Here is a 23,913-nt window from a genome sequence, read left to right on the forward strand (position 1 = left end):
AAAAGAGAAAGGCCAGAAACTGACTAGTGCCAGATTCTTTTACCCCTTGAATTGTCAGGCTAAGTAAACGGGAAGTGACTGAAGGTTTTTGAGAAGGCGAGTGCCATATTTAGAAAGATGGAACTGGCAACAGTGTATAGGAGGTAGATACTGGTGATAGAGAGCTTAAACACAGTCCAGGTAAGGAAAAATGAGACCTGAAACTAAGCAAGTAGCAGGAGTAGAAATTAGTTGTGAATGGAAGTCCCGTATTTGCGGGGCTGGTAGATGAACTGACTCTTTCCTTTCTGCCTAAAATCAAAGAGTTCCTTGAGCTTCCCACCCTAGAAGATACAGTGTTATTAACAGGAATAGGAAAATTGAGAGAAGAGAAAATTTGATGGAGCATAGAGACATGGTATGAATATGAGAGAAGCCTGATCGTATGGAGTATAGCAGGGGCCTGATGAGCTCAATTCATCTGGTAATTTGGAGCCTATACCTAGATACCCGAACTTTGTATCCCTCTTTAACTATTAAGTGTCCTATTTATTCTCTAGGCCGTTGATGTTTAAGAGTACAAATTATTCATTCAAAAGCATTTGGTAGGCAACCTTTGTGATTCAAACATTTTGCAGGGTCTTGTCAAAAGTGTATAATGTTATCTTGTACATATACTGTTTCTAAAATATATGTTTTCATTAATAAAATTTACTTTCATGTGTCTTTTTAAAATACTAAAGAAATATATGCTTATAAGATTTTTTTAAATGTTAAAATGAATGAACTTTATTTTCGTTGCATTCAGCCGAATTAAATGAAGAAAAGCGCAAAGAACTGATAGAGAAAAAGGAGATGGAAATTTCAGAGTTAAATGCAAAGTTAAGAACTCAAGAAAAGGAAAAACAAAATGAATTAGTCAAATTACAAATGGAGGTAGGTGTTTAAGGGTCTGCTAAACTATGGATGCATCTCTTATTCTAAGCCATACTTTGATTATTTTTCATCACACTGAGGTAAATTTCAGGACTAGAAAGAACCTTGAGAGAAGGTTTCACATGCTGATGTTCCCCATGAGCTCAAACACCGTACAGCTGCCTTTCAGTGCTTGGCCTGAAGGTGGGAGTCTTCAGCCGTTCAAAGGGTCCTAGTTTCCAGAAAGGAAATTTTCTCTGAGAGTGGGGACAGATCACTTCGGAAACCCATTACCCACTGCTGTCTAACAGATTTCGACTCATAGCAACCCTGTAGGACAGAGTATAACTGCCCCATAGGGTTTCCAAGGCTGTAATTTTTACAAAAGCAGACTGCCACATCTGTCTCCCGCAGAAGAGATGGTAGGTTAGAACCTCTGACCTTTTGGCTAGCAGCCAAGCTAGCAGCCAAGTCTCTGCAGACTTTTTAAGACTGTCATTCTGGAGTGGGGAGAATGTTACTAATCCTCAACATTACTCGCTCCTCAGAAGAAATTATGGAGCCCTGGTGAACCAATTACAAATTTCTTTTGCTTTATTTAGGATAAAAAGAGACAAATTTCTCCCTGATATATTTGTAGAAACATACATATCATGGGGCAGAAAAACTAGATTCTTAGAAAGAGTTTAAAAGGGACTTCAAATAGGAATATTCATTGTGGTAATACAGGGCATCAACCTAGGGGTGACGTATTTACAAAAAAAGATAGTCAAAATCTATTATCCTTATCATGCCTTAAGAAAGGAAAAATCTTTATATACAAGCAGTCTGAGACCCCATTTGGAGTTTTTTCTAAAGATCTGCCATAACAATATGATACAAAAAGTCACACTGAGTTAGTGAATATATATATTAGCTGTGTACATTTGTGGCTGTCAAGAAACCAAATATCTGAAAGAAGTTCAGCAATAGTACATAAAACATTTATAGAAAATTACAAATGATACTCATCATTATGATTTTTAGAGACTGGGCACTCCTTGCCACCAAGTCACATACTTTGATCCTGAAGAGTATAAAAAAGCATTATCCAGAATGTGGGAGGGGTAAAATTGCCACAGGCCTCAGGAAAAAATGACTGCTCCTATTCTATTTTAGTAATATTATTTGAGTGTTTAAGTGACCAGTGCTTTGCTGAACACTTCACATCTGTTTTATCACTTGATCTTTATAACTTGCCCATAACGTAAATAACGAGTTTTCCCGTCTTATAGTTGATGCAACTGAGATTCAGAGAAATTAAGTACCGTGTCTAAAGTCACATAGCTGATGTGTACTTGAACTGAGATTTTTCAGATTCCAAAGCCCATGGGTATCTTTCTTTTGGATATGATTGTACAGTATTTCAAATTCTGTCTAACATCAAGGACTGATGAGAATGTGGGTATAGGAAATAGGACTTGGCATGAAAGGCCCCCTGTCCCAACCAGGGCAAGCCAAGACCTGCAAGTTGGGCATGGGCAAGAGATGGGACCAACACTGCTTAAATGCTTGCTGCCTCTGTCAGAGCTGCCTCTGTCTGCTCAGGCCCTAAGTTAAACCAGAGAGATCAAGTGAGGGGATCGTTGGGGTCAACTGAGGGAAACTGAGGAAGGCAGAGGTAAAGGAAATGGTAAGTAAAAAAAAAAAAAAAAAAACCCTTTGCCATTGAGTCAATTCCAACTCATAGCGACCCTATAGAACAGAGTAGAACCGCCTCATAGGGCTTCCAAGGAGTGCCTGGTGGATTCAAACTGCCGACCTTTTGGTTAGAAGCTAGAGCTCTTAACCACTATGCCAGGGCAGAAACTACTTCTTTAGAGACCACTACTCAATGTAGGATGTCTATATTATGAAGTCATAAGCACAGAGAGATATGGCAGCCAAGAAAGAACAGGCCCTGAAGTCAAGGTCGAAGGCTGTTAACAGAAAGCATGATGTGAGGAAGAGGGCCTCTCTAGAACATCAGGTCAAAATAAAAGAAGCAGACAGTTGCGTGAGATCCAGCTCTGGAGCTCAGGTCCATGGCTAGAAAGCAAGACTAGGCAGTAAAGAGAAAAAAAGGCCAATATTTTTTAAAGTCTCTACTGTGTGCGAGGCATTGTGTTGGGCCCACATTTATTTTAGGTTGCATGTCTATTTTATTAAGAAGCAATGACGGACATGAAGCCAATAAAAAACATGGATAGGGTCTAGAACAACTCTGTCTAATAGAAAGGTAGTTGTTGTTATTAGGTGCCATCGAGTAGGTTCCGACTCATAGCGACCCTATGCACAACAGAGTGAAATACTGCCCGGTCCTGAGCCATCCTTACAATTGTTGTTATGTTTGCAGCCCATTGTTGCACCCACTGTGTCAATCCACCTTGTTGACGGTCTTCCTCCTTTCCGCTGACACTGTACTCTGCCAAGCATGATGTCCTTCTCCAGGGGCTGATCCCTCCTGACAACATGTCCAAAGTATGTAAGACGCAGTCTCGCCGTCCTTGCTTCTAAGGAGCATTCTGGTTGTACTCCTTCTAAGACAGATTTGTTTGTTCTTTTGGCAGTCTATGGTATATTCAATATTCTTCACCAGCACCACAATTCAAAGGCATCAATTCTTCTTCGGTCTTCCTCATTCATTGTCCAGCTTTCACATGCATATGATGCAATTGAAAATACCATGCCTTGGGTCAGGCACACCTTAGTCTTCAAGGTGACATCTTTGCTCTTCAACACTTGAAAGAGGTCCTTTGCAGCAGATTTACCCAATGCAATGCCTCTTTTGATTTCTTGACTGCTGTTTCCATGGCTGTTGATTGTGGATCCAAGTAAAATGAAATCCTTGACAACTTCAATCTTTTCTCTGTTTATCATGATGTTGCTCTTTGGTCCAGTTGTGAGGAGTTTTCTTTTCTTTATGTTGAGGTGTAATCCATACTGAAGGCTATGGTCTTTGATCTTCATTAGTGTTTCAAGTCCTCTTCACTTTCAGCAAGCCAGGTCGTGTCATCTGCATAAGGCAGGTTGTTAATGAGTCTTCCTCCAATCCTGGTGCCCCATTCTTTTTCATATAGTCCAGCTTCTCGGACTATTTGCTCAGCATACAGATTGAATAGGTATGGTGAAAGAATACAGCCCTGACGCACACCTTTCCTGACTTTAAACCAATCAGTATCCCCTTGTTCTGTCCGAACAACTGCCTCTTGGTCTATGTAAAGGTTCCTCATGAGCACAATTAAGTGTTCTGGAATTCCCATTCTTCGCAATGTTATCCATGATTTGTTATGATCCACACAGTCAAATGCCTTTGCATAGTCAATAAAACACAGGTAAACATCCTTCTGGTATTCTCTGCTTTCAGCCAGGATCCATCTGATAAATCTATCTGATATCAGCAATGATATCCCTGGTTCCACGTCCTCTTCTGAAACTGGCAATTTCTGACAGTTCCCTGTTGATATACTGCTACAGTTGTTTTTGAATGATCTTCAGCAAAAGTTTGCTTGTGTGTGATATAAATGATATTGTTCTATAATTTCCATATTCGGTTGGATCACCTTTCTTGGGAATAGGCATAAATATGGATCTCTTCCAGGCAGTTGGCCAGGAAGCTGTCTTCCATATTTCTTGGCATAGACAAGTGAGCACCTCCAGTGCTGCACCTGTTTGTTGAAACATCTCAATTGATATTCCATCAATTCCTGGAGCCTTGTGTTTTGCCAATGCCTTCAAAGCAGCTTGGACTTCTTCCTTCAGTACCATCGGTTCCTGATCATATGCTACCTCTTGAAATGGTTGAACATCGACTAATTCTTTTTGTTATAATGACTCTGTATATTCCTTCCATCTTCTTTTGATGCTTCCTGTGTCATTTAATATTTTCCCCATAGAATCCTTCACTATTGCAACTTGAGGCTTGAATTTTTTCTTCAGTTCTTTCAGCTTGAGAAACTCCGTTAGTGTTCTTCCCTTTTGGTTTTCCATCTCCAGCTCTTTGCACATGTCATTATAATACTTTGTCTTCTCAAGCTGCCCTTTGAAATCTTCTGTTCAGTTCTTTTACTTCATCAATACTATTGAGCCAAATATATAATTTTAAATTCTCTAGCAGCCGTATTCAAAAAAGTAAAAAGAAGCAGGTGAAATTAATTTTAATAATGTATTTTGTTTAACATACTATATTCAGGATATTATTTTACCATGTAATCAATTTGTTTAAATCATTGGCACATTTTGCATTCCTTTTTTGGAGTGGGGCAGGTATTAATTCTTCAAAATCTAATGTGTATTTTACATTTATAGCACAGCTCCTCAGTGCCTCGACAAATTTCCAGTTCTCAGCAGTCAAATGTGGTTAGTGGTTTTAGCCATTAGATCTAGGGACTCAGACTATTAAATAAAGAAGTAAGGAATAGAGACTAAATAGGAAAGCCAGGACATAGTGGGGCACATAGATATGGAATGGAAGTGATGCCTGCGTATGGGAAGGGAGGCATGTTCACTTTTAGGAGTAAGTGCAGGCAGGTCCATACAATAGCACACTCATGGTCCTAAGATAAGGACTATATGCCCTCACTGCTTGTCCTGGTTTTTAGCACCTGGTTTTAGGTTCCCTTCTTATTGAACACATAAGGGCCAGCATGTATGTGCTATTCCTCAGAGTGGGGCTGAGCCTACTAATGGTACTGGCTGGTGATTTCAGCTAAGGCCTCTGAAAATTCTCAGATCTCTAATCATGTGATTAAAAAGTTGCCTATGAAGCACGGCAGAAAGAGGAAGAAAAAGCAAAGTACCATTTTGACCCAGTCTTATAAAAGTCTTCTATAACTGCAACGAGTTATGTTTCAACAAAATGATACGGTTAGGTAAGAAAAATAAATGTGTCTAAAGCAAAAGAATGGATAGCATTATACATTGAGGTACTACAAATAAAAGAATCTACCTTGCTGTACTAAAATATCATATTTTTCTCTTAAAATATTTAGTAACATGGGACCACTGTGATACAAAGTTACTCTGTATAGAAATTTGTCTTCATGGTTGTAGCATTCAAATCTATAGCATCCATCAGAACATTTTGTTCTTCCGTCAGTTCTTCGTAAATAACTGCAAACGGCTTCCTAATAAGTGCACGTACTGAAGACTGATTCTTAAATCCAGTTTTGCAGGGTAAATATTCATAATTGACCAGAAAAAAAAATTCATTAATATTAACATTTTAAACTTAATCCCTAATTATGTGAAGCAGGAAAGATATTTCATTTTAAAACCTTAGAAAGAAATCACAAGCAATAGTGTATCTGTAAGGTACTGTTATTAATAATAGCTATGACAAAAAATAGACTAATTCATTGATGTGGTAGTGTTCAAAACCTTCCCTTCTTTACCAAAGAGAATCTTGTCATTACTAGCTCAATTTTATCCGTTTTCTCCCTTCCAAAAGAGGGTTATTTTTGTTGGAGAAAGCTAGGTCTACATAATAAAGAGAGAAAGTGTGGAAAGAAGAGAAGGGGAGAAAAACTGTGGAGCTGGGCATTGAAGGAATTTTTGCAAGATACTGTAATGAGAGATGTTTTAAAGTGGCTGAAGAATATCATAGCTGTGACTAGGAGAAGAAAGTGTTTAAACTTTGCCATTTTTTGAGAAATATTAATAAATACCTTGAGCTAATTTGAAATTCCTTTTGTTTCCAGAAGCTTTTTTTTTTTTCTCCTTCTTTCATTTTTGTTTTGTTTTGACAATGATGCCACTCTGAGACTGAACCATTGGGATTATAACAGTATAGACATCTCAGAGGCTGAGGTTCCATTCCTTTGCTCTAAAGCCTTTTAAGTAGGTTGTTTAACCAGATGTCAGACTCTCAAAAATATTTTGACAGTATCTTTTTTCTAGATTGTACCAATCTCCAACTCCATCATTCTTCACTTGCTTCCCCCCAGCTCCCACTTTACCTTATGTTGTAAGAATTCACAGGTCTTACTTTTTAATTTTTCTGACACTTTGGTATTCCTGGCGTGCTTTGTGGTTTACCGTGTTGAAGATTGTAATCATTTGGCAGAAAGGAGATTGATGCTGACTTGGAGGGCTCTTTGCTGCTACTACTGCCTTTTGGCCAAGTGTACCCACAAACCGCAGGAAGGGTTGATAGCCAGCTGAGATATGACAGGCCATGTTTCAAGATCTACCATCAACTTCTAATTCACTGGTTGGGCACTCGCATTTTGTTTGTCATCTGTGCCCTGAGGCTGGTCTGGCCCAAGTCTATTATTTGAGTGGTATACAGAACTCTTTGCTCTTCTGTTATTTATCTTACTGTAACTATCCATCTCTTTCCCCAACAAATACAGTCTTGCAGAGAGTTTATTCTTAATTCTTAGGAAGACTACACTATTAAACTCAATCTGAAGGGAAGAATTATAATGAGAAGTTTTACAAAAAAGGAATTGGTGGGTATAAATGGCCTATGACAAGTTTTTTTTAACCCAATTCCATTTAAAATGTCAAACCAGTAAGAGTTCAAACTAAATCAAAATCATATCCAAATTCTACTGTTTAGCCTCAAAGTTTCTACAGAAGAGTATGTGAGTTTTTCTTCCATGACTGTTGCTTATGCTAAATTTTCTTTAAAAAGTACACTCATAGTAATGTGGATATATTTTTATCTGTCTTTAAGTAAAATTAGATTCTCAACCCTGGTTGCACGATAGAATCACCTAATATTTTAAGAAAAAATGGTACCTGGCTCCACCCCAGAACCTCTAAGGTGGTGCCCAGGCATGTAATACTTTTAAGAAGTTCCCCAGGTAATTTTAACCTGCAGTCAGAATTAATTTTATTTGGGTGTTTCTTCGCTCCTTCTGAAAAAATTTTCTTAAAGTTTTTTGTTGTTGTTGTTATCTGTTATAGAAAAAAAAAATAGAGTACACTTAAATTACAGATTATATTTCAAAGTCTATAATGGAGGATAGTTATATTTACAGAAACAATCTAATTATTAAATGCTGTCAATGACTTTTTTTTTTTTTTTTTTTTTTGCTTGATTCAGTTTGATGCCAAACTAGCAAGAGTTCAAACTAAATCAACAAAATCATATCTGGATTCTACTGTTTTGCCACAGAGTATCTACAGAAGGGTATGTGAGTTTTTCTCCGATTATCAGTGCTTAAGAAGATAAAATTTCTTAGAGTGTTTCTGTAAAAGTTATCTAGTATTTACTAACAATATGATATTTAACAGTTGTTCCTTAAAATAGAAACCCTGGTGGCATAGTGGTTAAGTGCTATGGCTGCTAACCAAAGGGTCGGCAGTTCAAATCCGCCAGGCACTCGTTGGAAACTCTATGGAGCAGTTCTACTCTGTCCTATAGGGTCGCTATGAGTCAGAATCAACTCAACAGCACTGGGTTTGGTTTTTTGGTTTTTCCTTAAAACACATCTTATGACCAGAAAGATATTAGACTTTGAATAATCTTAAAAAGTCATTTTCGATTTTATTTAGAAAACTTGAATAGTAAATTAGAGCATTAGAGAAGTCCTCTATTTGGACCTCCTAAGGAATTACATAATATATTTTATACTAAGGCTGATTTAACTATTTTGGAGTTATTAGGCACGTAGATTTCTTTTGGCTCAATTCCTTTATTTGCATGGTTTATAACTCCTAGACTTCTAGAAAGGTGGGAACAAGCTAAAACAATGGTGTTGATGGTGTTTTTGAGTGCTTATACCAGCTGTAACCCTCAAAACAGAAATTACAGCTTTCAGAATAAGGTCTTTTTAAAATACCTGCTTAAATCAGACTGTGTTTTTGTTGTTCCTTTTACTTGTTATTTCTACATCGCAATAACAAAGTTTTTGTGCTTCATTTAGAAGCTCCAACATCTTCAAGAAGAAAAAAACAAGGAGATTGCTATTCTTCGTAATACCATTCGCGATTTAGAGCAACGCCTTTCTGTCGACAAAGTTTCTCCCCTTAAGCCTGTTGCCAAAGATTGTCATCTTAAACGTAGACGGTTTTGAGTATAGCAGTAAATTCGCTAATTGTTATCTAATTTCTTTAAAAACTATTGAAAAATTCATTTCTATTTTCAATATAACATACTGCCTAATTAATCACAACAATGGAAAAAAAAGACAGCTTGGTAAAACTTTTTTAATTGTATTTATTTAAACAAATCCACACCACCTAGGACAATTGTGTACTACACTCTTGCTTAACAGTATTAACCATAAGGAGTTCAGGTTTATAGGATTTGGTTTACCTATTGAACCATCATTGATGATGGAAATACTTCTAAGCAGCCTAGAGATACACAACATTCTTTTATCTTTCCCGTTATAGCTTTCAAAACATGCACTCTCAAATTTTATAAGAGTGTGATATAGCGCTAGTAAAGCAAGATACAAAGGCTTCATGAATGATATTAAAAATCAAGATGTGAGACTTAGAAAAAAAGGATAAATGGTTATTTTAAAAGTAGTTGTATATGCTTTTTTAGCAAATTGTTAATGTGTTAAGTATTTCTGAATCTTAAAATATAGAATCCTTCTTCCTTTAAAGTTTTAATCAGTTTAAAATATAAAATTAAAAAGACAAAGATAATATTGTCCTGAGAGATAAGTAAAGAAAAAGTGGAAAATATATCTTTGTTGTTCTTCCTCCATTCTAAATTGCTAACTATCCAACAGAAACCCCTAGGTCATAGTTTATGTTTCTGTTCTCATTAATGCAAAGAGAATGCTGGAAAAAGAAGAAGAAAGACATATTGACCAAATGCTGCAATCACCTTTCAATTGCCTTGTAATAACCAAATATGGCCTGGGTCAAAATTTCTGTGACATAAATTTTAAAATTTGAAAGCCAATATTGTAGATTTCTCCATGTTTGCACAAATCCAACTTCTATTTTTGATCACCATTTACTAGGTAGCTTATAAAAATGCTAGAAATAAAGTTGTGTCCAGATTGATGTGGGGAGTATACCCTATTTGAAATATTTAGTTTGAAGGTCATTTTCACATTTCTGCCTTATTTTTTCAGCTTCAGTTGGTGCTAGCACCTGTGGGCTTAAGCTGCTGACTTGCCTGTCAGGCAGCTGGAGGCAGACGTCACTGACAAGATTCAATGACGTTCTCCTCTGCCAGAAGTCCCTGTCAGCTACATAAAGATGGGAGGTTTTCTCTACACTGTCAGGTGATTGCGGGCCCTGTTTTTTCAAATATCAGATGTCGACAATGGCAGCATCAGCTACTAGGAGCTAATTCTGAATCTTTGGGCAACTGTCAGAGTAATTGATTTATGCATCCCTTTCGTCAGAGTTTCTTTTGTGGAAGGGAAGGTTGTAAACCTTCACTTCCTGGCATATCTCAGCTCTCTGGGTGACCCTGTCTTTGAGGGCCCTTGTGCTTATGGTGGTGATGAAGGCCTGGAGGAGGGGAATGCTGAGGAGCCTCTGGGTCACCAGGTTGCTGATTCTCTGAATGCTGATGGTTCCCAAGATGCTGGTGCCCATGGCTGTGATGATGACTATGATGGTGATGTGGCTTAGAGGCCTCAGCTGTGTCTTCCACATTAACCGAAGATACTTTTTTACAGAAGTCTTCATCTTCAGGAGTCTAGAACAAATGTATAAATCACTTATCAAATTATAAATTTAGCAGGAATGCATGAAAAAATAATTGGTAGAACTAACATAATATGAAATTCCAACTAGTTACTAATATTGAGCTGGCTGTTTTTTTCCCTACCACCATACTAATGAGAAAAGAATATTATGTTAGTCTCAACAGCTAGACTCTCTATTCAAGTTTGGTTCGTACCTACAGCTAATTATAAAGTGTTTCTTGTTCAAAGTTCACATTTAATCAAAAAATCTTAAAGCATTTCTCAAATGAACTAATGTTACTCTTTTATAAATAGTTAAAATAGGGTATCATACAATTAAACTTATTCAACAACAGAATTCAAATTTTCCTTTACTTATCAAGAACGTCTAAATCTCCAAAAATTCTAAAGAGGAATTTGAGAGCTGTATGAGACTTAAGGCGCCATGGTGGCACAGTGGTTAAGAACTCAGGTTGCTAACCAAAAGGTTGGCAGTTCAAATCCACTAGTCACTCCTTGGAACTCCTAGGGAACAGTTCTACTCTGTCCTATGGGTTTCTGTGAGTCGGAATTCAACTCGACGGCAGGGGGTAAGAGGGTTAAAGAGAAAGCCACACTTCTGCAATTTATATCTGCAGAAGCAAAACTTGTTAAAAGATAAACTTGTTAAAAGAACTTAGATTGCAGGAAAGGCAAACAAATTTCATACCCTAAAGTCAGTTGATCTACATGGAACTTTTCACACCTGTGTCAACAGTGCATCTAATCTAGTGCTATATTCTGAAGCAAACTAATTTCTCACTGATAATTCAAAAATGCCAATAAATTCTGCTAAAAACTAGTAGTTTCTCGTCCCTCAGACTACGCCAGCAGAAGTTTTGAACTTCACCAAAGTTAATGTGTCCCTGCTGTAGTGCTGTCAGCCGAAAAAAGCCTTTTACTGCCTGTTTCCCATTGACCATAATATTCCATTCTGCGTGACTGGTCTTTAATTTAGTGAGAGTCTTGCTCTATTGTTTCGTAGCACCCGTAGCTCATAGACTCAAATTCTATCAATAGAGCAATGTAATACTGAACCTCAACTAAGCTGATTTGTAAATAAAATTACAAAACCAATTTCAGAAACTGAAAACTCATTAAACAGTATGGTTTGATATTTCAGAGGTTTTGAGTATTTTGTAAGTTCCATTGGGTTATTAGCATACAGCTACTAAGTAGTCCATTTCTTGGTTATTTCTGAATTACTTCTCAATAAGAACTTAATATTTTATTATAAGCTTAAAAATAATTTGATAAACATTTAAAATATAGTGTGAAATGTTCTAAACGTTCAGTGATTAAACAACACAGATAGCTGTAGCAGTGTAGTTTTGTAAAACCAATTACTATATTTTATTGATTCTAAGAAGCACATTTTTTTCACATTTTAATTATCTCTAAAATCAGAATACACCCTACTATTGATAGTGTTTTAGCATTGTGTCCTACTTTAATTGGCACGATTTTTCTTTTTAGTACATAAAATACCATTTCATATAATCAATGGCATCTTAGATATGATAAAATAGAAAAACCTCAATTTGATGTGGCATATCAGATACAGATAGGATATTATTCCTATTTACAGAGGATTTATAAATTTTAAGCATATTACAGGAAATGTTTCTACTCTGTTTTAGTATAACTAGGTATGTTTTTAACTATTGGACCTTTACAAGAATGTGAGATTCAGAAATAATTCCAAGATGTGAGGAAATCAATATTGAGCATTTACTATAGGTTCGACATTGAGTTGGTACTTTATTTGATTACCTCATGCTCCTCATCTTTAAAAGAAGTAAAATAATCCTTACTATAAAGATTAAAATACAAAAAAGAGATGACTAAAGTAACTAATTTGTGCTCCTTAACAACTAAATTAATTAAATGATTCATTAAAATTTGAGGTGAATTTCTTCAGAACTAGAAAAAATCTGAAAGAAGTACAGCTCACAAATAAAATTCAGAATCATTTTTAAACATGAGTTAAAATTTAGCCAATCTCTTCTACCAAGGAAATACTGTTTGGTATTTTTCTTTTCAATATGAGAAGGAAAAAAAAGTCTAGTTAATACACATTAAAGTCAATTCTTTGAGTACTTTTTTTATAAATGATATTTAAATATAGTGCTTCTCATGACAAGGAATAGATATTCTCATAGTTGTTAGAAAACAAATACCAGCAACAAGTAGGTAACTTATTCCATTTTGAAATAAATTCCAACTACAGAGTGGGCAGACAGAGTAAAGACTTCACAGCACAACTCTTAGGTTTCCATCTTTGATAAATTAAGTAGTTACTGGCTTCCATTTCCATTGCAGGAAACTCCATGGGTAAGCTGTTCTATCACTATGCTCTTGTGAACATGTTCAATTTATTACAAAACCGTTTTATATTGACTGAATTCTTTGAGCACTTATACTCATGCAACATCATTTGATAGTAACTGAAATATACAATCTATATTGATTTTTATTTTTAAAAATTCTTGTAGACAAAAGCAACAATATGAACCTTGAAAAAATGTCTTGAAGTATATGTTACATAACAGAAAATGTAATTATAAAAATAACTTTTGTATTTTCTTTTTAGTACACCAACAGAAACATTGATTAGATAAATGGTCATGAAAGAGTAACTTATTTAGATAGTTCTTAAAATATTTCCTCTTTTCTACCATTAAGAATAATTTTTAAAAAATACCATGAGAGAGCAGTTTCCACATTTCTCTTCACAGTAAACAATTTTAATGGCAGCTTCTACATATGGAAAAGTTAGAAAGGAGTAAGGCAGACCAAGATGATATACAAGACGGCCACATCTAAAAAAAAAAGAACAAATACATCATTACAATATTTTCTGTATCATAATCCTACTCAAGAACTGTCTAGGGCCACTCCTGGAGGTCACCTTTGAGCCAAATAATGGATTGGCTTATAAAATAAGGGAAACCCTGGTGGTGTAGTAGTTAAGTGCTATGACCGCTAACCCAGAGGTTGTAGTCTGAATCCACCAGGCACTCCTTGGAAACTCTATGGGGCAGTTCTACTCTGTCCTATAGGGTCACATAGAGTCGGAATCAACTCGACAGCAGTAGGTTTGGTTTTTTAGGTTTATAAAATAAATAATGTTACGCATGAGTACTGCAATCCCTTAAACAGTCAACTATATGAGACCAAACAGTCAACATTTACCAAAAAGCAAAGATGAGAGGGCAGGGAGGGGCAGGGAAGTTAGAGCAATGGAAACAGAAAAAGCAGAATGGAAATAATGAGAATGCTGACACATTGTGAAAATTGGAACCAATGCCATGGAACAACTTGTGTAAGAATTATTAAACGGGAACCTAATTTGCTGTGTAAACTTTCACCTGAAACACAATAAAATATTAAAAAAAGAACTGTGTCTGATGGATATTATAGGCTTAATCTTATATCTTCAGTAAATTTCCTTAGATAAGGTCTACAGAAGAGCTCCTTGATGTGCATGCCAAGTAATGTCATGGCAAGACTACAATGAGTCTAATGATGGCATTTTGAAATGTTATAGATATGTAACCCTGAATAGTATTGAAAATGTGTAGTATAGTCGTCGTTACCTGGTCAAATACAATTTTGTAATTCGCAATGGGTTTATGTAAATTCTACCAATGCCCAAACCACTGCCTTATCATAGACTAGCCTGGAAATCACATCAGCTTTTCATAACTGCTTACAGCAGCACTGTCAAATTCCACACAACATAACGAAAAGATCATCAAGCCCTGGTCAGTAGCCCATTTATTTAAAAATTTGTCTGATGCAACAAAAATTTCAGTACAACTAAGGAAGTGGAATTATAACACTTGGGATTCTCAGAAATGGCGGGGTTGAAATGTCCTGCTTGCCCACATTTTACACAGTATATGCTATTTCATGTGGCTATCAAAGAGTTATACTTTACAACTGACTAAATTAGAAGTTTGGAGGCCTAAAAGAATGAAATGTAATGTTAAGAAATATTTAGGGAAAGACCAAGTAGGGCTTAGGCCTAGGCAGAGTCTGGCCCACCATCTCTAAGAACCAAAAGAAGATAGAGCACCAACTAGGAATGTTTGTAATAGCAGATAATGTAGGCACTGAGGTTCCCTTGAAATATGAATGTTTTATTTGCTCACGTAATCAAAAGCAGATTATGCCTAAATGATTAACACATTTTACAGTTAAAAAAGTCATGTATGTAACCTTTAAATTATACATTATAGACAAGCCAAGTGTCGTTCATCTTCAAAATACTTGGATTAAAATTATATATGAAATACAAATTCTTTTTATTTAATCAGAATGCCAATTTGCAGGGGAAAAATACAGTCAGTTTTCCGATTTCCCTACTGGAATGAACTCTTTTTCATGCTTTACTTTCAAGAAAGTAATTTCAAAAATATTAAAACCATACATTTTAATGGGCTCATTTTGAAACTGCATATTTGGTAATAAAACAAAAGCAGATGTCATTTCAAATCACTCACCAGTTAGTTAAATACAAAGCAAGTATCTTTTAATTGTGTGTGTGTGTGAGAGGGAAAGTACACACCTATCATATATGAGGAAGTCATCTTTGTTTCCATTTAAGAGAGTCCAGACATCCGTTTGATTTTCTTCTTGTTGATAAACAGGAATATGCTCTGAAACCTTATTTTTAAGATGTATATATTTTAATCGAGAATTGAGGTCTTGATGATTAACAATGACATAGGAGACATTAGAATAGCCTTCTTTTTCCAGTTTTACTCGCAGGTCTTCCAATCTAAAATATTTGGGGGGAAATACATAAAATGAATATTTTTAACTTTATTAGTGGTTTATTTTCTCTTCTTCCTCACTCTCTATTTCTTTCTCTATATGAGACTCTCTTACCATTTTTGATTTACCCATACTTCTTCTTTATATTGTTGTAAGATTCTAAAACTTCCATTTTTTAAGTTATTTATTGAATACTTGTGCTCAGTTAAAACTTTATGTTAAATGCATACACATACATTAGCTCATTTAGTCTTTTAATTAATCCTATGAAGTGTGTATTTTTTCCCATCTTATATATACAGAGAATTCTACCCAATAAATCTAGTAAATAACCCCACAAATATTTTTGTTATATTTGTTCTATTTTTTTAATATATATTTACTAAATGACCCAAGGCTTTTTGTGGCATGTCTAGTGTTTATTCTATCTGGCAAAGCATTCTTTTTCTCTGTTTCCTATATTGAAATAATCGATTATTTTTCAGGAATACATTTCTTCATTGCACAAGTAACACATATTTACTAGAAAATTATAAAATATAGGTACATAAGAAGAAAAATGTTCATAAGCCAGGAAAACCACTATAAACATTTTGGTGTATATCCTCTAGTCTTATTTCTTCTGGCAGGTTCTTTGCAAACAGGTATAGTTTTTTCTAAAAATGTGATTTAATGAATGTATCTCTTCAGTTTTTATTTATTTATTCACTTTCCCCTCTGAGAAAGCTTAGACCACAGAAAGACTCTCTTACCTAGATGCCTGCAGAATGCACAGGTATCAGCTGGCTTGAAGAAGAGCAACCACGGTCACTGAACCAATTGAGTTTAGCATTGGGTCTTCTTCCCTTATTTTCCAGGCTGGGGGTTGCTTACAAAAGGAGCTTTGCACCTGGCTCTCTGTACCTCCCCAAGGGAGGAGACAGAGAGCCAGGGCAAGCCCCAGGCTTCTCCACATTGCTGGGATTGTCCTGTAAAAGAAGACATCTTCACAGGTATGTCAGCACTATGGATTTCCATAAATCCAGCAGGTATGATTATACTTCCTATAAATACCCAGCCCATGGATTCTCTGTCCATGTTGTTGCGCCTCCCTGCACTAAATCTTCCTATAACGGGGAAAGTATTAGCCAGAGGCAAAGGAGTTGTCAAAGTACCTCTTATCTGTCTGGGTTAGCAAGGTATTTTAGAAAAGCACCCCATGGAAATTCGTCTGATGAGGCAGCCAAGTACTTCCTTAAGAGAAGACACTTGTTTAGAAAAATACTGAAGACTCTGGGCTCTGTAACCAAGTAACATTCTCCAAATACAATCTGACTTTGATTTGAGACACTAAGTTCTGACTCCTTCTTTCTGTCCTCTTCTGTCAATCTACGGAAAAAAAACTACAGAAGGAAGGGGTAAACAGGGGACTCTGCACAGTAATGAAAAGAGTCAGAAACAGAATCCAGGAGGGAGGGACATGACAGGGAAGACAGTATACCAGCATGAATGGGACTCACACTGAACCCTTAGCTCTTCAGATTCAACCCTTCTGTATTTGTAAATCTCTGAGTATGGCTCCCCGTTGCTCCTTTTATTCCTCGAAGTCTAGCTTTACGTTAACATTAAAGTATTTAAATCTCTTCAGATATAAAACTTCCTGCCATAATGTTAGGTATCACCCCCAAGATTATGATCAAGGCAGGGAGAAACCTGACAGAGGAGAAATATCACAAATCACTGTCCCATGTGCCATTTAAGACTCACTGCAATCCACACTTGATTGGTCTGTTTTTGATGACAACTATTTTCCAGAAGTTCCTGTGATGAGATGGCACATTCTTGGGTAAAATATGCCTCCTCTGAATGAGGAAGGTAAAAGGTTAGATGTTAGTTGTCATCAAGTCAACTTCGACTCATGGTTCCCTTATGTATAACAGAAGGAAACCTTGCCTGGTTCTGTACCATCTTCATGATTGTTGGTATGCTCAAGCCCATTGTTGTGGCCTCCCAGCACTACAGCAGACAATATTCTGTTGTGATCCTTAAGATTTTCAATGGTTAATTTTCAGAAGTCGATTGACAGGCCTTTCTTCCTAGTCTGTCTTAGTCTGGAAGCTCCACTAAAACCTGTCCACCAGGGTGACCCTGTTGATATTTGAAATACTGATGGCATAACTTCTAGCATCACAGCAACACAAAAGCCACCACAGCACAACAAACTGACAGGCTAAATGCCTGTCTAAACAGGTACCTGGAAGATACCTGACAAACTAAAGGTTAGATACCAAACCAGCAGTACCCCCAGAACTAGGGCTAGCTCTCTCAGCAAACAGGTACAAATAGAAGAGGTGAACTGGAGAGATGTGGTGAAAAAAGAGCACACTCCCCAGAGGTAAGCAGAGGAAGGAAAAACCACACAGACATGCCAGCCTCATTTTGAAGTAACAGTGTAAAAAAACATCAGGACAAAATTCCAGAATTAGGAAGCTGGTGCATTTTCAGGCACTGAAAAAGCTAAAACATTTGGGGGGGAGGGAGGGAGAGCAATGGAGTGGACTAATGATATGTTACTTCGATTAAGCCCAGAATTAAGAGGAGAGTAGAAAAGTTAAAATCAGATCGATTTAGATTCAAAATTCCTACCTATATAGGATATTTATGACAGCCTAACTAAAAGGGGGGGAGAATAAGTTAAATGACTTATTAAGGCCAACCCAATTATCCTGATATTTTTTTAAGTCTAATATTTAAAAAAGAAGAAGCTATAGCTGGACTAAATCTAAGAAATTTCTTTAGGACAGTATTTATATTAGTGATACAATTATTATTATACCTGCCACTTGCTGAGCATTTATAGAGCCATATGCAGGCAATGCTAAGCACTTTTATATATTACGCCAGTTGGTCACAACTATGTGGCCATTATCCCCTTTTGCAGTTGAGGAAACAATGGCTAACAGAGTCTAGGCATCTTGCCCAGGTCCACACAGGTAGTAAGTCACCAGAGAGACTAGATTCAAACCAGTTCTGGTAAATTCAAACATGACCTCTTAGCCACTGGGAAATACATTGATTTTTTTAGGTAGGTCACCTTGAAATAACTTTAGCAGCCAGTTTTTCTGTTTTTTTGTTGTTGTTGTTGTTGTTGTTGTTGTTTGTTTTTCCCCTACGATGGCAAAAAGAACATTAAAAAAAAAATTGCAACTGTTTTAATACTAAAATGACTGAAATTTCTCTATTTTTTAGTGTATAAATTCACTAGTTATAGAACCTTCAACATAAAGTCTGTCTCGTGCCCTCACTTTACCACATAGCAAAGAGTTCTAACTGGCTAACTGGTGAATTTAAATGACAGGCTATTTCACGCATTTCCCTCATGTGATTTTTTGATGAAAAAATAACTAAAGCCATTGGCAGAGGTAGTCACTTTGTTGTTTTGTTGGGTTTTTTTAAGATCATTTTTTATACAATAAACTTTTGATTAGAATTATAGCTACATAATGAAGATAACAAAATTAGATTTACTGGAAACTGATCCAATAACAATTGAAAGTTAGTTGGGAACTTCACTCATCTCACCACTTTTCTATCACAAAACCTAGTTTTGTTGGCTCCACACAGACTTAAAAAATGCTCCATTAGAAGGCAGGAAATTCAGAAGCTTTCTCCATTTCTTCCCTGAACTTCAGACATCTGAGATTCTTTCCTTTTTCACCTGAAAGCACCCACTTACCACTTAAATTGCAAAACGTTGCATTTAATCCCAGACCACATGATTCTCACATTTTTTTTTTCAGGGCGACAACTTATGCCTTATGAAAAAATCTGCTCTCCCCCACTTCCCACCCCTTTTTGTTTTTGGAACCACTCACACAGTATCCCTGGACATTTCCATGCCACTGTAGAATCGTCACATTTCAATTTCTGCCTTCATATCCATGGGGCTATTTTTTCCTTTACAGTTCTCACTCTATTTCAGTCTGAGCATGTAGTATTGCCTAGGTAACAATCACAACCTTTTGCCAGCCAAAGTGTTACGTTTCTCCAGCCTTCCCTGCTCCCACCGTCATCACCCTAAACTTGCAGAAAAGGCAGAGCAGAATCAACGAGAACTAATATGTCCACTACAGAACTTCACCCACCACAGTCAACCTCAGACTTTGGTTCTCTTTCTTTCTATTGCTTTCCTTATTTCCTTTAGCTGCCTTTTCTTTTCTTTCCTTTTTTAAACTAGTCTAAGGAAAGAAACATTTTATCAGACTCAAAAACAAAATATTTACCAAGCCCTGAAAGAATCAAGTATGAAAAAATAAAGTTCCTACTTACAAAACCCCTTCCAACGCATCTGCTTCCTTTCTCTTTGCTCAGCTGCACAGCTCCACAAAGCCCCAACGAAGCTCTGGTATTTATAGTGCTGTTGTTTACCTCAGCCCCAGCTGCAGTCCAAAGTTCAGTGCTCAGGATAGCATGATCTTGCAAGCAGAGCAGGTCCTGGAGCTGACCATTATCATCATCTTAACAGAAAGTAACAAAGACTGCCACGCAGACTGTGGGGGAAAAGTTTTGGCAATTAATAATTCATTCCCTCTTTTTCAGCCACCCCAGTATAGAGGAATAAATGGTACAGTCGGGGGCGGAGGAAGGCCTAAGGGTACAGAAGGCCTCCAAGTCATATTATTTTCTAAACTATAATACGGGGAAACATTTACTGAGCCAGCGAGTTATGCTGCTACTTTAAAGAAAAAAAAATCCTTTTGCATTGTGGTGGCAAGGTGTTAGCCTGACCCACACTGTGTGAGCTTTGTTGGAAAAGTCACCAGCTGTTTCAAATCATTGTGGTTTCCTGTGGTTACAGACCTGCTTGGATTATTTTGGAATGTTTAAATCTTGAAGCTATGTGGGAATCTCCAGGGCATCTGCTCTTTTCTTTTTGATTTAAGGGAAGGAAATAAGAAAATAGGCCCTAGTATCTAATGATCTAAGGGAATCCAGGCCTCATTTTTATTAGCACAGAAGTTCCACTCATTGGGAGACCTATAGATCCACAGAATTTTGTAAGAATGAAATATAGTATCTTTGCAAATTTATGAACCATATAAATGAAAGTTAGTAGTGGTCACAGTTGGGCATTGAAAAGGATATGAAAATTTCAAAATGTACAAATATAAAATTCTTAGTATTTCAGAAAGGTATATATCTTTCCACTAACACTTGCAAGTTGGCATGTCCATGGTAGGTCAGGTAAGAAGCAATATCAAATGATGCCATCCCTGGATAGTGATGGTTTCCAAGTAAGTTCTACTTTTACTACGCATGTATTTGTTAAGTGTGTTAATGTCTAGGATAATAGTAAGTACAAGAAGCATTTGACTCAGCCTGGAAATAGAGCCAGTGTGATCAGACTGACATACTCTCAGGCAAGTTCAACTGGCAGTATATTTTAGGTTTTATGCTATACCTACAGAGCACCTAGCAATCCTGACCATAGCACAGTCTAGCCATTTGCTGATGTGGCACGACTCAAAATTAGAAGAAAATAGCAACAAACATCCATTAATAATTGGAACACGGAATGTATGAAGTACGAATCTAGGAAAATTAGAAATCAACTAAAATGAAATGAACACATAAACATTGATATCCTAGGCATTAGTGAGCTGAAATGGACTAGTATTGGCCATTTTGAATTGGAAAATCATATGATCTACTATGCCAGGAAGGACTACTTGAAAAGGAATGGCGTTGCATTCATCATCAAAAAAAAATTTCAAGATCTGTCCTGAAGTGCAATGCTGTGAGTGATAGGATAATATCCATATACCTAAAAGGAACACCAGTTAATACAGCTATTACGCAAATTTACCCACCAACCGCTAAGGTCAAAGATGGAGAAATATAAGATTTTTACCAACTTCTGCAGTCTAAAATTGATCTAACATGCAATCAGGATGCATGGATAATTACTGGTGTTAGGAATCCAAAAGTTGGAAACAAAGAAGGAACAGTAGTTGGAAAAATATGGCCTTAGTTATAGAGACAATGGCAGAGATCACATGACTGAATTTTGCATGGACAACGATTTCTTCATTGCAAATACCTTTTTTCAACAACATTAATGGCGCTATACATGTGGACTTCACCAGATGGAATACACAGGAATCAAACTGACTGCATCTGTGGAAAGAAACTATGGAAAAGCTCAATATCAGTCAGAACAAGGCCAGGGGCAGACTACAGAACAGACCGTCAATTACTCATATGCAAGCTCAAGGTGAAAATGAAGAAAAGTAGAACAAGTCCACATGAGCCAAAGTACGAGCTTGAGTATGAATTTAGAGACCATCTCAAGAATGCATTTGACAACGTTGAATGATAATGACCGAAGAGCAGATGAGTTGTACAAGGGCATCAGATATGAAGAATATTAAAAAGATAGGAGAGAAAGAAAAAACTTAAATGGATGTCAGAAGAGACTCTGAAACTTGCTCTTGAACATCACAAAGCCGAAGCTAAAGGAAGAAATGATGAAGCAAAATTGCTGAACAGAAGATTTCAAAGGGCAGCTCGAGAAGACAAAGTATTATAATGACATGTGCAAAGACCTGGAGATAAAAACCAAAGGCGAAGAACATGCTCAACATTTCTCCAGCTGAAAGAACTGAAGAAAAAAATTCAAGCTTCCAATTGCAATATTGAAAGATTCTATGAGGAAAGTATTAAATGATGCAGGAAGCATCGAAAGAAGATGAATACACAGAGTCACTATACCAAAAAGAACTTGTCAACGTTCAACCATTTCAGGAGGTAGCATATGATCAAGAAACAATGGCACAGTAGGATGAAGTCCAAGCTGCACTGAAGACACCGGCAAAAAAACAAGGCTCCAGGAATTGACAGAATACCAGTTGAAATATTTCAACAAACAGATCCAATGCTAGAAGTGCCCACCTGTCTGTGCCAAGAAATTTAGAAGACAGCTATCTGGCCAACCGACTGGAAGAAATCCATATTTCTATTTCCAAGAAAGTGCTCCGACAAAATGTGGAAATTATCAAAGAATATCATTAACATCACATGCAAGTAAAATTTTGTTGAAGATCATTCAAAAGTGGCTGCAGCACTGAATCAACAGGCAACTGCCAGAAATTCAAGCCAGATTCAAAAAAGGATGTCAGATGGATCCTGGCTGAAAGCAGAGAATGCCAGAAAGATGTTTACCTGTGTTTTATTGACTATGCAAAGGCATTCGACTGTGTGGATCATAACAAATTATGGATAACATTTCAAAGAATATGAATTCCAGAACCCTTAATTGTGCTCATAAGGAACCTGTACATAGATCAAGAAAACAAAAAGAAAAGAACAAGCGGATACCACATGGTTTAAAGTCAGGAAAGGTATGTGTCAGAGTTGTATTCTTTCACCATACTTATTCAATCTGTATGCTGAGCAAGTTATCTGTGACGCTGGACCATATGAAGAAAAACGGGGCATCAGGATTGGAGAAAGACTCATTAACAACCTGTGTTATGCAGATGACACAACCTTCCTTGCTCAAAGTGAAGAGGACTTCAGGCACTTACTGATGAAGATCAGAGAATACAGCCTTCAGTATGGGTTATACCTCAACATAAAGACAATAAAAATCCTTACAACTGGACCAAAAAGCAACATCATGATAAACGGAGAAAAGAATGAAGTTATCAACGATTTCGTTTTACTTGAATTCGCAATCAACACCCATGGAAGCAGCAGTCAAGAAATCAAAAGTTGCATTGCATTGGACAAATCTGCTGCAAAAGACCTCTTTAATGTGTTGAAAAGCAAAGATGTCACCTTGAAGACTAAGGTGCGCCTGACCAAAGCCATGGTGTTTTCAATTGCCTCATATGCATGTGAAAGCTGGCCAGTGAATAAGAAAGACCAAAGAAGAATTGACACCTTTGAATTGTGGTGTTGGCAAAGAATACCGAATATACCATGGACTGCCAAAAGAACAAACAAATCTGTCCTGGAAGAAGTACAACCAGAATGCTCCTTAGAAGTGTGGATGGTGAGACTACACCTCATGCACTTTGGAGATGTTATTAGGAGGGATCAATTCCTGGAGAAGGACATCGTGCTTTGTGTGTTGGTTATCTAGTGCTGCTATAACAGAAATACCACAAGTGGATGACTTTAACAAACAGAAATTTATCTTCTCACAGTATGGTAGGCTAGAAGTCCAAATTCAGGGCATCAGATCCAGGGTAAGGCTTTTTCTGTCAGCTCTGGAGGAAGGTCTTTCTCATCAATCATCCCCTGGCCTAGGAGCTTCTCTGCTCAGGAACCTCAGGTCTAAAGGACCCACTTTGCTCCTGGTGCTTCTTTCTTGGATTTTGTGCAGAGTCAGAAACAGTGATGCCCTACTCAAAGATGGCTGCTGACCATGTCACTTTGAATGTGTGTGGCTTTACTCAGTTCTGGCAATAATCCGGTCTCATGCATCAGGCTCCTGGAAGGGCTCACTACGCCTCTTCCAAGTCTCCCATTCCAGGACTTCATCTCGTAATTTTTCCCATTCCGGTTAGAGTTCCAGATCCACCCATTT

General features: G+C 36.9%; 2 protein-coding genes across 2 annotated transcripts in view; one reads left to right on the plus strand and one right to left on the minus strand.

Moving 5' to 3' along the window:
- Positions 1-8,940, plus strand: part of CCDC152 (coiled-coil domain containing 152) — a 73,599-nt gene extending 64,659 nt beyond the window's left edge. The window contains exons 7-9 of the mRNA XM_003407901.3: positions 788-915; positions 7,964-8,050; positions 8,787-8,940. Coding sequence (XP_003407949.2) covers positions 788-915; positions 7,964-8,050; positions 8,787-8,936 — 365 coding nt within the window. The 3' untranslated portion in view covers positions 8,937-8,940. The remainder of the gene's footprint in view (positions 1-787; positions 916-7,963; positions 8,051-8,786) is intronic.
- A 121-nt stretch (positions 8,941-9,061) lies between these two features.
- SELENOP (selenoprotein P) lies at positions 9,062-19,694 on the minus strand. Its single transcript, XM_064271646.1, is given in 6 exon segments — positions 9,062-10,531; positions 13,264-13,381; positions 15,133-15,345; positions 16,094-16,309; positions 18,415-18,489; positions 19,650-19,694. Coding segments are annotated over 4 exon segments (1,152 nt in total). The 5' UTR covers positions 16,297-16,309; positions 18,415-18,489; positions 19,650-19,694; the 3' UTR covers positions 9,062-9,913.
- Positions 19,695-23,913: the final 4,219 nt, after the last annotated feature.

The sequence above is a fragment of the Loxodonta africana genome, chromosome 2 (assembly GCF_030014295.1).
Source record: "Loxodonta africana isolate mLoxAfr1 chromosome 2, mLoxAfr1.hap2, whole genome shotgun sequence".
NCBI classification, from domain to species: domain Eukaryota; kingdom Metazoa; phylum Chordata; class Mammalia; order Proboscidea; family Elephantidae; genus Loxodonta; species Loxodonta africana.